This window comes from Notolabrus celidotus, chromosome 13, assembly GCF_009762535.1.
Source record: "Notolabrus celidotus isolate fNotCel1 chromosome 13, fNotCel1.pri, whole genome shotgun sequence".
Taxonomy (NCBI): domain Eukaryota; kingdom Metazoa; phylum Chordata; class Actinopteri; order Labriformes; family Labridae; genus Notolabrus; species Notolabrus celidotus.
The window spans coordinates 11,700,589-11,716,496 of NC_048284.1; the positions used below are offsets into that span (position 1 = coordinate 11,700,589).

The 15,908-nt window shown below is 39.2% G+C and overlaps 1 protein-coding gene across 1 annotated transcript in view; it reads left to right on the top strand.

Moving 5' to 3' along the window:
* Positions 1-13,459, top strand: part of afg1lb (AFG1 like ATPase b) — a 44,729-nt gene extending 31,270 nt beyond the window's left edge. The window contains 7 exon segments of the mRNA XM_034699315.1: positions 4,812-4,894; positions 5,684-5,754; positions 7,301-7,401; positions 8,648-8,788; positions 9,560-9,667; positions 12,291-12,395; positions 12,397-13,459. Coding sequence (XP_034555206.1) covers positions 4,812-4,894; positions 5,684-5,754; positions 7,301-7,401; positions 8,648-8,788; positions 9,560-9,667; positions 12,291-12,395; positions 12,397-12,501 — 714 coding nt within the window. The 3' untranslated portion in view covers positions 12,502-13,459.
* Positions 13,460-15,908: the final 2,449 nt, after the last annotated feature.

A 15,908-nucleotide genomic window follows, 5' to 3' on the forward strand; every position in this document is an offset into this window, starting at 1 on the left:
GCTCTCCTCGGCCTCCTCCCTCCTCCCCTCATGGGTCTCTGAGTTCCTGAATGCATCTGGGGAAGACATGAAACTCTTAATTTGTAGAGAGCTTTGTCCAGGTTACTTTTTGAGTCCGTTGCACATGGTACAAGATCTTACAACACAAAAACAGCAAACATTGAGGCTCATTAGGATCATGAAACAGGGCTACAACCTGTGAGTATTTTACTCATCAATCTAAATTGTCTGTTGATCTACTGGTCAAGAGTTAAGACTTAAAAATGACAAATGCCCAAAGTGACCTTGATTTTGCTTGATAAAGTCCAGCAAGTGGTTTAATATCACATAAATTCAGTTAACATGGGGCTTGGTGGCCTAGCGGTCTAAGCGCCCCACATACAGAGGCTACAGTCCTCGTCGCAAGGGTCGCCGGTTCAATTACTGGCCAGTCGACCATTTCCTGCATGTCTCCCCACGCTCTCTACTCCCCACATTTCCTGTCTCTCTTCAGCTGTCCTATACAATAAAGGCAAAAAAGGACAAAGAAATATATAACAAAATAATTCAGTAAACAGATGTTTTTAAAGCGCCTGTGAGGAACTTTATGTTTGTGTTCATTTTGGCGCCCCCTGTGCTGATCTTGCCCTTTACATGTGTAAGTCTTGTTATAATTAACAGCCAAACATTGCCTTCACTTTCATGAACATTTGCATTGACATTTTCATTTGCTATTTGTACGAATTGTTTGGAGAAATGCACTTACTGTTTTGCAAATGTCGAGGATGATTCGAGAAATGTACAAAAGCGACTGAGAAAAACTGTAAAAGTAAGGCTTGACAGATAATTGGCCTCAGCTGATTATAATCATTTGGCTGATTGTCTATGTCAGTGTTTTACTTTATTGATGCGTGATAAAATCTTTTTGTTCAAAAAGTGTGCTACTTTTGCTTCACTGTCTTTCCCTCTGGGTCTGTTTTCACTGTTTCACCTAATGACCCACCCACAATACTACCTGATTGGCTAGGTGTCACATGACTGTGTGGCGTAACTGTACTGTAAGTGTAACTGGTTAACTGTTAACTCCTGAATATGATATATCAAATCAGTCTGTGGGAAGGAGTCCCCCACGTTTCACCTCTGCCTGTTGACACCGTGGCAAAAACATTAGTCTCTGTCTCAGCCTGATTATGAAAGTTTGGAAATAATGACTGTTACAGATGTGGCCCTCCCCTGCTAATGCAGGTGTTTTGCTCACGATGTAAAGATTTTCAATTTGTATAACCTGCTCACTATACATCATCCCATGCTCATTTGATCTATTGAATAGCTTAAAAAGTCTGTATGCAAAACATTTCATATCCTGAGCTGATGTTTTTGAATCCTTGAAAGAAATGCTACAAGGGGCACTGGTGGCCTAGCGGTCAAAGCACCCCACGTATATCAAGGCTACAGTCCTCGTCGCAGGGGTCGCCAGTTCCATTCCCAGCCGGTCGAACATTTCCTGTATGTCTTCCCCCTCCTCTACTCCCCACATTTCCTGTCTCTCTTCAGCTGTCCTGTCAATAAAGATGAAAAAGCCAAAAAATGTCAATTACAAAAAAAAAAAGAAATGCTACAAACTCGAAGATGTCAACAACTGAACACATAATAAAACATTATGTAACATACATTAAAGGAAAAATCCTCAAATATATCGTGGCAACACATGTATCTGCAAAATGAACCCAACAAATATCCTCTTGTTTCGGCAGTACACCTGAAAGTGATAGATCTTAAGAGTATGTATATGTTGTAATATTTATGTGCGTGTTCAGTGGGGTATGTAGAAGAAGCTAAAAACGCAGACAAGACTGTAAGTTAGAAAGTAGAGAGATATTAAAGTCTGTGAGAAGAGCGGGATGGGAGGAAGGGTGGGGGATGTGAGAGAGAGGACCACAATGTGTAGGCGGATAAAATCTTGGAGGAGTGAGAACTTGACAATCCTCTCAAGATAGATAATCAAGTAATGACCCGCAAGGCCTCAGCCTCATCTGATTATAAATAACCAATGGAATCATCATCTCTGATTGTGTTTCCATTCCTCCTTCTCTCTTTCTCTCTCTTATTTGTACCTCACTCCTCCTTCAGGAAACTCTGCAGCCTGTTTTTTTTTTTAACACAGGTAGAGACAGTACATAAAGAGAGGGAGAAAGACAAACTGAGATTCTAATGAGGTGGCCGCCGTAGTGACAAGTGTTTTTTCCCAGTTTTGGAGGGACTATTTACCCGTTGGAGGGGTCATAGTAGGTTGATGAAATGACACCTCCCTTTTGTGCGTGGGGGAGGGCGAGTTTGTCAGGTTGTTATTAAGCCTGATTCAGCCAATTGGCTCAGAGTGGGAACCCCGTTTGTGTGAGCGGACACGGAGATAAAAAGTTGACAGCGGAGAAGAATAGAGTATTTCCGTCCCCTTGCTTTGTGATGATTACTAATTATCCTGCAGCTTAAGAGGGCCAGTGGCAGAAATTCACTGATTTCATAATTTTCTCCGGAGCTGTCGTCGAATACTCAGTCAGCCAGGCGATGGCTCCGATGGGATGATATGCAATTCCTTTCTTTTCTTTGATAGAATGGTGGAGATGATGATTATAGTTTGCGCTGCACTCCCTGACATGAATCCTGTTGACGTTTTACACCGTGAGGAAAAGTTTGAACTTTGCGTCACAAGTTCACCCCTGCTGTAACACACTTGATAACTGCAGGAACAATGGATCAGCTCAATAAAGCATGAAGAAGTGACACAAAATCACAGCGCTGTCAGAAGAGAGAAAGACCTGTCTGCTCCTCTGTTCTGCACGTTGATTTGATTCACCTGTTTGTCATTTGCTCATTTTATTATTTGAACTGTGATGGAAGCTAAGACAGTTCATTGTCTTTTTTATTTTTTTGACAATATAGACATGACAAAGATAACTTCTCGGCAACAGAGACAATTTTGTTGAAATCTAACAGTATTAGTAAAATCAGACAGACTATAGCCAGAAATTTTACAGTTTCATAATTTTAATTGGAAATGCAGTCTTATAGAAGCTGCAGAGACGTTTCCTATAGTCTCAGCTCTGATGCTAATGAAAAATGATTCCAAGCACAGCAGTTTGGGGTAATGTTTTGGAAATCTGATATCAAATATAATGCCACACTGGTCTGAAATAACATGAACTACATATTTGTCCAACATAAACTAGTCCAATCAAACAGGTATTTTCTCCATAATGAAAGGATGGTATATTTATTTACCTGGTGACACCTTCCTTCATTAATATTAACATACAGTCAATGGTAGACAGTAGCAGAGTACATTTACTTGAGTACAGTACTTAAGTACAGTTTTTGCTGTTTTTACTTGAGTATTATTTTTTGGGGGAACTCATTTCTTTAACTCCACTACATTCAGAAGACAATTATTGTACTTTTTACTCCACTACATTTATATCAGTGCTCTAGTTACTCACTACTTTTGCTTTGAAGTCAGCTCATGAATTTCCTACTCTTTTCTGAAATCTGATCCCTAAGGCAGTAAAATGTGTTTGTGTAGTTCTGTTTGTCTCAGTGGTTTAGTCGTACCTGTATATTGTGCGTCTCCACGGTTGAACGTGGAGCAAACACAGAGCAAATTTCAATCAGATCAGGCAGTTCATTTAGAGGTGGCAATGATGGCTATAATTCTCCACCTGAGCACCCATGGCCATATCTTCAGCCCGTGTTAGAGGTTTTTGAAATGAAGAATGATACATATAGTTTGAAATGTTCTCCCTGTATCCCATTCTGCCCAAACATACAAACATTCACTGTCCAACCTGAGAAAGCGTGTTGAGCTATGTAACGTTTGTTTCATTCCAGATGAACATTCAGTTTTAGTCAGATAGTTTTTAGAGATTTCAAGTAATGGTTTCAAAATAAACACAATGTAACAGAATGTACTCCTATGTATTCTTGACTGCACTCATGCTTTGTGAAAATACAACATTTTGAGATATTTTAAGAAGTACTTTGAATGCTTAAGTATTTTTAAAAGCAAGTACTTCAGTTCTTTAATTCAAGTAATAATCTGACAGAGCAACTTTCACTTGTATTGGAGTAATATTTGACCTGGAAGATCTATACTTTGACTTAAGTAATGAAGCTGTGTACTTTGTCCACCACTGCCTACAGGTTGTTGCTTATGTGCAAAAATTCCACGTTCAACATCCTGTTGCTGTAAATACACACTGACAGAGTAAATCAATGCAATATTTAATGGTGCTTAAAGCTCCTGTGAGTTTTTAACTGGTAATGAAACAGAGAGAAGTTAACAAGAGGCTACCTTGTGATCTACAAAAGCAAATAAGTCCACGAGCCAAAAGGTTTACATTATATTCAACCTGATTTTTAATACCTGCAAACACTGTGAGGGGGTGGGTGTCGAATGAGACGTTTGACAGCATGTCGATGGAAAACCTCTTTTGACTCTCTCCAGTAAATATTCAGGATGAGTGCAATATTGAACTGTTGAAAGAAGAAGAGTTTTTTTTGTTAGACAGCACAAACTTCACTTGTACTGGAGATGATAAGAAGAAATAAAAGGTACTGCTTTTTCCAAAGGGGGCGCAAAAAGTCGACACAATCAGAGAGTTTCTTACAGGATCTTTAGGTAAAGTCAAGTAAGCCGCTTTAGATTTAGGATGAGATTACTTAAATATTTTGTGTTTTTAAAGATGCATTTTCTTCAGTCCCCTCTGTAGTAATGAGTGTGACACTTTCCTTCTGAAGACTCAATGAAAATTCAATGATTTGTGGTTTTCTTTATTCAGGAGTACTGTCACACCATCCGCCTGGACTCTGGGATCGACTACAGGAGGCTGGATAAGGCTGAGGCAGGGAAACTCTTCTACCTGTAAGACACACACACACACACACACACACACACACACACACACACACACCTACACACACACACACACACACACACACACACACACACACACACACACAGATAGACACATGTGAGCCCAACTCGTCATAGAGACTTTGCAGAGCTCTGATAGGGAGTAATTCAAACTTACCTGCATCCAGCACACACACAAGCAGGAAATGTTTGTGCACATCGTGAAGGACGGACAGAGAAGGCAAACAGATTGATAAATGGAAAGAGGCAGACTTGGAGATTTATAAAGACCTACATTACCTTGAGAGATGCATGAAAAGCGTGAAAGAGGAATCAATAGAATATGAGAAAATGGCAGAGCTTGAAAAGCTAGTTTCCTATTTTGCTTATTACTTATACTCCGTTATGAACACACACATGCAGACAAACAAGGTATGAATGACACTGCTGTTGCTCATCACTGGATTGGAGCTTTCAAGTGCTTTCGTCTTTTCTCTGTATGTAAATAGACACACTGCAGCCTTTTACCCGGAGTTAAAACACAAGCACACATACAGACACAAACACACACTTCACAATGTCATTCTACGTGTATTCACAGGCTAATGCTCATGTTTAGAGCCCGGCATCCTGTTTTTTTACTGATGAAGTGAAAAGCTAAGTATCCCCCCTCCCGAGCACTCCTCACTGCCACCGTTTGATGTGACCACTTCAACATTATTAATTTCATATCCTATTCTGTCTTTCTGTGTGGTTGCCTGTGTGTGTTTGTGGTGTGTGTGTTTGTATCCTATTCAGCACAGGGGAACCTGGTGCTGAGGCCCTCTTGGATGCGCTGTTTGAGGAGCTCGCCTTAAAACAAAAAATTGGTAAGGAAGTTAAAGAAAAATATCTACTTCATAGACTCTCGACTATCTTTATCTATCAAAGTAAGAAAAACTAGCTCCTTGTTTCTTTCAGTAAATTAATCTTTTTAAAAATAAGTAGTCTCTCAACAAGCGAGAAGACTTTAACTACATTTGCACAGTGGTGAGTTTCCTTTGACCTAACGTTCGCTTAAAGTCTGTTATAATGTCAAACTACTTTATTTATTTATTTAACCTTTATTTAACCAGGTAGGTCAATTGAGAACCAATTCTCATTTACAATAATGACCTGGGTAAAAAGGCAACACAGGTGGCATGACAATAAATAAAAACAAAACAAAAAACAGAGAGGACATACTGCGAAACCTGGAAACAGAAGAGTACAACACAAAAATATGACAGGAGTGAAAAACTTAAAAACAACTTAAAAGCAAGTGCAGTGATGTTGAGTTATGGGGTGTAATGCGTTTTTAAAAGTGGCAAGTGGACTGAGAGAGGTCAAATTTAGGGATTGATACTGAGTTCCACGCTTCAAGTGGAGGTAACTCAGAGAAACTGACAGATTATTATTATTTCATCACTTCTACATTGATCACTAAAAAGAACCAACAAGTTCAGTAATTAATCACATCTGAAGTTAAACCAACATTTGATTACTCAACGAGCATTCAAACAACTCCTAGCTAACTCCTTAGCTATAGAAAAAAAGTACCACATAATACAATCCCTGATATTACTATTATACTATTATAACCATCAGTGAGGAAATTAAACCTTTGAAATCATAAAGTATAACTCTGTAAACTGTAATGTTATTCAGGAAGTGGTTAAATGCTTACGTTAGCGGTCCTTCAGAGGCTAACGGTTTATCGAATGTGTTGTTTACGTTGAAACAAATACAGAGGGCTGTATTTCAATAATAGTTGTTCAGCACAGAAGTAGAATTTAACTAACTAACTTTAGTCCTTGCCAACATTGTTTTTAGCTAGCTGATATTTGTGTTAGCGTGTAATTTAAATCTTTGAAATCATGTTGCTAACTGTGTTGTTAGTGTAAGATGAGATTTATTTTGGTCTAAGTGTCACCAAATTGTCCTTATTTAATTCAAATTTTATAGGTATCATTGAGTTTTTTAGTGAAGTTCAAAAGACTTCTATTTCATATATGTTGATGAAGAGTCACAACAGGGGCTTTTGCAGGTAAATGAATGAAACATACCTGTGCAAGATGGTGGCATCCGTGGAAGAGGACCCGCTCCTTATGTAAATCAAAAAGGCTCATTCTAAGTGAACTAAAACAAAATGATCTTTATATTCAGATGATTGTACACTAATTCAAACATACTTGTGGAAATCATATTCCATTTCTATGAGGTCTGTTTGGCTAAATGTTGCTAAATTCTACACACTGCACCTTTGAAGGAGGATAATTTGATTCTGTTATCTAATAAAAACTCTCAGTTCTTCATTTGTGTTCAAAATAACGATTCAACAGTAAGTGATGTTAAAACTGTATTACATGATATACTGTGGGGGGTGTGTTTCCATAGTGCCGGGCCCAAAGGTGCTCACGGTGCTGGGCAGAGAGGTGACTCTGGAAAAGACCTGTGGATCCATCGCTGACTGTACTTTTCATGAGCTGTGTGACAGAGTAAGTTTCCTTATCCCGCTTTGTTTTCCTCTTCTAATAGTTTTGTCTTGACATGTTTCTTTAATTTAATGTCAAAACTTAAAACCTTCAAAAAGAGTTTTTTCTTCAAAGCATTTAGAATAGACTGTATTTATAAAGCGCCTCTCCAGTCTTCTGACAACTCAAAGTGCCTTTTACATCACGTCACATTCCCCCATTTACACCACATTCACACAGTGATGGCAGAAGCTGTAACATAAAGAGACGTCAGTGTTAACTAATCCTATTCACACACCGCTGACACAGCCACGGGGGCAGTTTGGGGTTCATGTCTTGCCCAAGGAGGCTTCGGCACATGGACAGTGTGACCTGGAGTCGAACTATCAACCCTCAACCTTCCGATTGAGAGACGACAAACTCTACCGCTCACCACCGCTAATGGTATCTTCAGTTGGAATGAATAATACAGCTGAAAACTGAATCTTACTTAGCTGTTTCATTCAAATACAGAGTACGAGTAAGAAAAGGAGCTAACTGTATAACCTATATATAATGTGTTTTGGTAGCATCTTGCCTTTATTTAATATATTTACGGGGTGGAGTGGAGGAGACAGTTTTCTTCTTATTGGACTCAAAGCACAGATATCCCAGTAACACAGAATTTATCTTAGACTGCATGAACACGTGAACGCCCCCAGTCTGTTTCTGACTCACAAGTACACACAAATACAAAAACGCATACAGTACGCTCTCACACACAAAATCCACTCACCACTAATCAAAACTGCTCAAATTCAAAGCACTCCTCCTGCCTCTTTATTGCCTCTGTGTTCAGTCGCTACCCTCCTCTGTGTACTTATTGTCCCGGCCTTTGCTCTCAAACTGAATCACCTTCCCTCCGTCTCGCTCCCATTTTCTGCTCAATGTCAAAAAGCAAGTCTATTGATGATTTTGTGAATAGTTGAGCCCGTTGTGCCTCAGATAAAGCAGTGTGGTATAGTATTCTAAGGCGTGCTGTAAACTCTGTAACCTGATGGACAGCGGTGAGCTTTTGCAGGCGCCCCAGCTTCAAGGCTTTCCCTCCCAGCTGACATATGTCGGCACGTCCACTTCAATTTTGAGAGCAATCATCCTGAATGGGAAAGAACCAAGGACAGGGACTAAAGCGACAGGCTGAGACAAACATACCGCCTGCAGCATCCATAGTGTTCATGTGTTCAGAGATGTAGATCCTGAAGCTGAAGTTGACTCCTGGTTTGTTCTCCAGGCTTTAGGTGCCAGTGACTACCTGGAAATGGCTCGGCTCTTTGACACCGTGTTCATCCGTCATGTTCCTCTGATGACTCTGAAGCTGAAGGACCAGGCCAGGCGCTTCACCACCCTCATAGACAACTTCTACGACAACAAGGTACTCTCATCTTTTGGACAAAGTGGACAATAGATGGAAAAATAAACATCCCATCATGCATGCAGGAGAGTTGAGCAACCCCCTTTTCTGCATTAATACAAATATAAATTGTATTAATACAATAAGACGGAGTCCTGAGGAAATGCTACATTCAAATTCGTGCTAGTTTTCCTAGACTACCAACCCCAGCTTTAACTAAAGGGATGATGGGTAATTTTAAGTCCAAATTCAAGATATGACCCAAATTTCCATGATTCTTAATAAGTTTCATGGGATATTCTTGTCATTAAAGTTTTAAAAACTGAGCTCAAATGTTGCTTCAGACTGGGTGCCTTTATTGCACATCACTTCCTGTCTTTCCATACAGTCACTTCCTGTTAGCTGTTTGCTATAGATTTTATTATAAAGGACAAAATGCTTGCTAGCTGATGTATCGTAGGAGTTACTGCTGGTTAATCTACCTTTTGAAACCACACAGAGTAATATTTCTGAAGTACATTTTCATTGCATTCAGTACGGTCAACCTCAGCGGAGTCTCAGAATAAACCAAAACTTTCCATCCTTGATTCTGTCAAAGAGAAAATCTGATTCTTTATCAACATCAATATTCCCTTAACGCTCCAGTCATCATTTCAGGAGCAGTTGATTCATGTTAAACCACTCTGGTCTAATATTGATCCCACTAAACAGGCACTTCATTTCTTATAATATGTAAAGTGATCTCTATAAATAAAGCAGACATTCCTTTGTGTCATCGTCTATCTGTTCCAGGTGAGGGTGGTGCTGCTGGCAGCAGCTCCTGTAGAGCGGCTGTTTGTTTACAGCGGAGGGGAAGACGAGAGAGACCGACAGCTGCTGGATGACCTGGGCCTCAGCGGGGTAAAACTCACCTGATTCAACAGAATATTACAAATGAAAACAGCAAACGATCATCATTTTATATCCATCCTGCATGGTGTCTGTGTGTGTTCCTGAAAAACTGCACGTTTTAGAAATCAAACCAGTGAGTCCTCGATTCAGATCACCCCAGGCTCTTTGAAGCTTCAGTCTTGATCAGTGGATTGAGCCTGCAGAGGTGTACAGTGTTTAAAGAAGTTAAGAGTTATTCACTTGTAGCATTAGTAGCTTTCAGGTCACCAGTCAGAGAATAAAACAAGCTTTAACATAAACTTAATGTCTTAAATATAAAGTCTTACATTATACTGTATTTCAATATGTATGTGGCATATTTTGTCTTGATGACAAACAGCTAAATGATTTGTTATTGCTGAAAACCTGGAAAAGATGTTTTCTATCACAGATTACAATATATATATACATATAGTATATTTGGATAGATAGATAGATAGATAGATAGATAGATAGATAGATAGATAGATAGATAGATAGATAGATAGATAGATAGATAGATAGATAGGTAGGTATGTAGATAGATAGATAGATAGATAGATAGATAGATAGATAGATAGATAGATAGATAGATAGATAGATAGATAGATAGATAGATAGATAGATAGATAGATAGATAGATAGATAGATAGATGGATCTTTATTTGTCCTTAATAAGGAGATTTGTTGTGTCACCGTCTGTACAAGAATACATGTATAAAACACAAATAAACAATAAACATCCACCCAGCCTCAGGACAATGGTGGACTTCATCCCAGATATATACACACCTGACACATCTGAACACACAGGACACATATATGCACACCGGACACATATAAACACACCGTACACATATGAACACACAGGACACGTAACATTGGCATTTTATTTAGCAGTGCTATGGCCGACAGGACAAAGCTTCTGCCAAACCGGGCTCGCCTATAGTATGGGGATCTGTATCTGCGCCCATATGGGAGTAGTGTGACGAATGAGTGGAGGGGGTGTTGGGGGTCCAGTGTTATAGTGTTATAATCTTACTTCCGGCACCACCTGGTTCTCACTCCAGGATTGTAGGTTGAAATTGAGTGGCTGTGGCTCAGTGGAAGAGTGGGTCATCTCCCAATCGTAAGATTGGCGGTTTGATCCCAGCTCCTGCAGTCACATGCCAAAGTGTCCAAAAGGTAGACGGTCAGCGGTGTCAGCCCCGGCCATCACTGTATGGGTCTGGTGTGATAGGTGAATGTGACAAGTGGTGTTAAAGTGTTAAGAAAGATCAGAAAGACTAGAAAAGAGCAATAGAAGTACATTTATTATTTACTATGTACCTTAAATTAAAGTAGAAAGAAAGTCCAGCTTGTGACTGGACTGGACTCTGCTCAAAGCTTGCACATGCTTGACACTGTATATCATGGAGATTTGAGGTTTATTACCAATTTTAAAACGATGACTCATCACTGTGTGCTGTACTGGAGAATAGGACGGTCCTTCCTGTCGTCACGCAGGCAAAAAACATTTGCATCTTCTTAGTTATAAATGCATCCTAGGACAACTTCCCTCTTACCTCCTTGCATATATTGCACAAAAGAACTCAGGAAGTCATAATCTTCGATCTCAGGATATTTTAATACTATCTGTTCAGAGGGTCAGGACTGAACTTGGGAAAAAGGCCTTCAGGTTTGCTGCTCCCTCGACCTGGAATGCCTTACAAAAGGATCTAAAACTGTCTGATATGATATCTTTGAATGCTTTTAAGCGGCGCTTAAATGACTTGGAGGATGAAGCATGTATCTGCAGATGTTTTGTTTAAATGTGACATGCTGTTTTTCTGGAGGTACCTGTTGTGTAGCTGTTGTATGCGTCTGATATTTTTGTTCATATCTATTGTAATATTGTAACTCTGTAACTGTGCTGCTGCCTATCTTGGCCAGGACTCTCTTGGAAAAGAGATTTTTAATCTCAATGAGCATTTCCTGGTTAAATAAAGGTTATAGTATAAGTGGGTGAGGGAATGGGTTATGAGTTTATACATTGTTTCTGTACATTGTTGCCATTTTTGAAAAGTACAGTTTTTGATTAGAATTTTGATAACAATTATCTTACATGCCATGCCTACATATTCAGAGATCTATTATCCAAGCTTTTCTCTGATTATGGTCCATGGGGCTTCTGGTTTGGTATGCTCAGTGAGAGTTGAAGCTGCACTCTCCATCGATAGCAAGTCCAAAAAGACTGCAAACCAGTTCTGTATGTTGTAGCAATCTCGTTTGTGCATTTTCCAGTTCATAAGTATTGTCCTTTTCACAGACAAAAAAGCTAAAACAACAATGCGTTGGATTGCTCTTGGCTGTATAGTGTCCATCATATTTCCGAGTATGCATACATCCGGATGTTGAGGGATATGAACATTCAATAAAACCTGTAAAATATCGATTACCTGGGTTCAGAATCTTTCAACTCTAATTTTGAAAAGTAGTTAAAAAATTATTTGAATAATAATAAAACACCTTGTTTGAAACTTTGAGAGTAGAACACACTCTGTAAAAACAAATGTATCTGATGCTTTGTGTTTTCATCTGATACGCTAACGTCGTCGGCTCCTTCTTCCTTCAGGATGCAGCGGAGCATCTGACTCTGTTCACATCTGAGGAGGAGATCTTTGCCTTCCAGAGGACCGTCTCCAGACTGACCGAGATGCAGACAGAGCCGTACTGGATGGGAGGGAGACGGCAGACGTAACAAGAAACACAAGAACACTCAACATCTTCTGCTGACTGACATAAACATACACCTCCATACAACACAGTACCTCACTAACGACTGACGCTGCAAAACAGAGTTTGAGATTGAACAGAATCAGAAAAGACCCGCAGCAGTTTCCTCCATTACATCTAAGAGACACTTGATACCTACAGAAATGTAAGCCTATCAAACACAATACCTGCTTTGGGTTAGTATCTAACTTCCTTCCATCTAATGCATATATGTGTTAAAGAGTTTTCCTCTTTAGTCTTTCTCTATGAGGTGTGCTCTCTCCCCCTTGTGGACCCTTTAGTTTGAAGAACATGGAAAGCTCTTCAGCGAGAGTGAAACACAAGACAAACAGGTGCCTACTTCAGGGAGAGATAGAGGGCAGCTTCCCTTAGAGTGATCGGATACCGCCCTCTAGTGGGTGAACGTGACTCTCCCTGTCTTTATGAAATAACATCCATCTCTGTGTGGTTTTTGATTACACTATCATGGTATGAAACCTAATTCAGGTTTAGAATTATTTGAGTGCTGTTAATCCATGTATTCAATTAGTGAAGTTATGGGAAATGGGAAGGCCTGTTTTTTGTAACTGTAAGACCTTGGAAATAAGTCGTTATGTAGTCCAGGACTGAAACAGGATTGTTTGTGTTTTTAACATTGTCCTTATGTCAAAATCAGAAAATTGCTCCTCTCAGATTTGCTTTTCATAATCAACTGTTGTATGCAAACTTTATTACAAGGGGGTCTTGAATCCAGACTATTCAAAGTAATGTCATGTGGTTGTACTGATAATTAATTAACATTAGAAATGAATTACTTCATTTTGTAGGAAGAGAGGTAAGTACAGCCTCTTATATGGAGAATTGTATTTAATTAAGGCCAAACAATACTAAATAAATGGACCATTATAATAGAAATATTGTGTTTTCATAAGCTCCAAATTGCCCAAGAAAAAGTCACACCTGAAACTTCATACTAAAACTGTGTAATAAATTTAAAGCATTATTTCATTTTGTAAGCCAAACTATGAACAATCTCCTCTTTTTTGTCTATTCATGCCTACAATTACAGTTTTTCTCAGTCGCTTTGGTACATTTCTCAAATCATCCTCGACATTTGCAAAACAGTAAGTGCATTTCTTAAAACAATTCGTACAAATAGCAAAACACCATGGATTACCTGCAAAAGCCAGTATCTTGCTCAAAATCCTTAGTACATCTCTCAAAAGTAAATATCTGTGTCAATGAACATGTCAGTGCCATCAGAATGACAAGTCCTTGTGTCATTTTGTACGGATAAGACAATGGACAAGATTCACATTTATGCTTTTACTGTTTGTACTTTAATTTGTTGACAGACCATGTCATTGCAATACAGAAAGAAAAAGACAGCACTGCATAGCACAAAGAAAAAACAAAAAAATAAAATGACAAAAGTAGAAATGTGAACATAGGGGAAACTGTACATGCATTGCTGTAGGAATTACAGTGCAGTGCAGTCTTCCTACACCTCCTGACGTTCCTGTCTGTCGTGCCTTTGTTAGAGAAAGTCAAGATTCACCTGGGAGCAATTTACCAATTCAGGACAGATTTTGAAAAAAAGTCTGATGGAAATGTACAGAAATATGACTGACATATTCTGACAACATGTTCAATCATTTTGCATGTGAAGACTTATGCGATGAACTAATGCCTAAATGGAGAGTGAGACTATTCAACAGAGACCCATTACAATACATTTTGATCAACATGACATAAGCAATTGATAATATAGGAAACAGCAGAGAATGGTACATAATCATTTGAAATTTGTTCAAAGAAATTAGAAACGGCTTGTTTGATGTGCACAAGTGACGCAATGATGTGAAGATTGAACAAGTAGTTTTGAGAAAATCAATTCTGATCTGAGAAATGTACCAAAGCGACTGAGAAAAACTGTAAAGGACAGATATACATATTTACTGTCTGTGGTGTTTGGGATCTTCTTCCATTGTGCCAGTAGGGGGCAGCAGACGGCAAACAATCAAACCAAAGCTTGTTATTGCGTCCATGTAAGGATGAGGTCATCCTGGTGCACCACTTCAACCTGGACCGTCCTACCCTGACATTTACAGAGAGCAAAACCTGCAGAATCAAACCCACCAGCCTTATATGGGAGACTGTGATGGTTCAAGTGTCCGGGAAGTATCTTGGCACTGCTGCAAAAACACCAGATTAAATTAGTAATCTCATTAGATTCAAGCCCAAAGATGTGACTCAGCGGCTAGTCTGTTGGTGTGCAGGTTTGTGGGTGTGTTCGCAGACCGTGTGCATGACGTGTTGGTAAAATGCTCACTCTTCAGAAAGGCGTAAAGTCAATCCTACTATAACTCTCAATTAAAGATAAATCAATCATACCCTACGCCGAGGCCCCTAATCCAATCAGAGCTTTACGTTGTTGGAGAAAACAACAGGCATAAACAAAGATGGTTTGGGATTGTCTTAATTGGATGATTCACGCTGGCTTAGAGGGGTGGTCCTTGTCTCCGTCCACTCTGGACCAGTCTTGATATCCCCTGCTGATGTAGGGAAGTGGGAACGGATCATACTTTGTCTTTTTTGCGATCAGAAAACAAAACAAAATGGATACAAAATATATTTTCTTCATATTATGGGCTTTACTTTAATTTAGGGAATTTCTTGATGAACTGAAAAGTGTAGATTTTTTTAGGTTGTAAGCCTCTCAGGGTAACTTGAGGAAACAAATAGATTGAGGTTTTAAGACGGCACAGGAATCGTTGCTGTTAGGTTGAATACTTGAAAGAAGCTCAGAGACTTATAACAGGCTTTCTTTCCACAAGAGGTTAGATATAGAGATGAGCGTTGTGTCTGCGCCTCCTTCCATTGTACTAAAGTGAAGCCAAAATAACTCTGGTACAGGCCCTGACATACTGCACAGGTGACATCATTTTGGAGCTGTGTACAGAAGCGATCTGGCTGATGGAGCTGTGGAATTCACATCTGCTCCTTTGGCCAACCAAAGCACACACTTAACGAAGTAATAAAACAGCAATGATCCAGAACAGATTCTGAAGTCAATCAGAAGTAAATACTCACAATTATAGAAAGTTCGATGACTCCTGTGTTTGTGTTCGTTATGTTTTATTTCCTTGTTCCTAATGTATTCTGCTAATCTGGTAACAAACGTTGCAGAAGTTGCATTTGTCAACATATCAGTCAATAATATCATCCCCTTTTTTTGCCTTAGATAACCTTTTAAAACTGAACTCATCTCAGACATAAACCTGCTTGATAAGAGCTCACTGTAAAGACAGAAACATTGTTTGAGAACTTTTATTTTTTGACGTGTAGTCTTGACTGATGCCCCATCTGTTAACATAGAGGGTTAGGCTTTAAGGGAGCTCTAAATGGCCTCCCTTTTTGGGAGCTATTGTGCTGTCCATCTTTTTATATGCTCCATAGTTTAAAGATGTCCTATGCA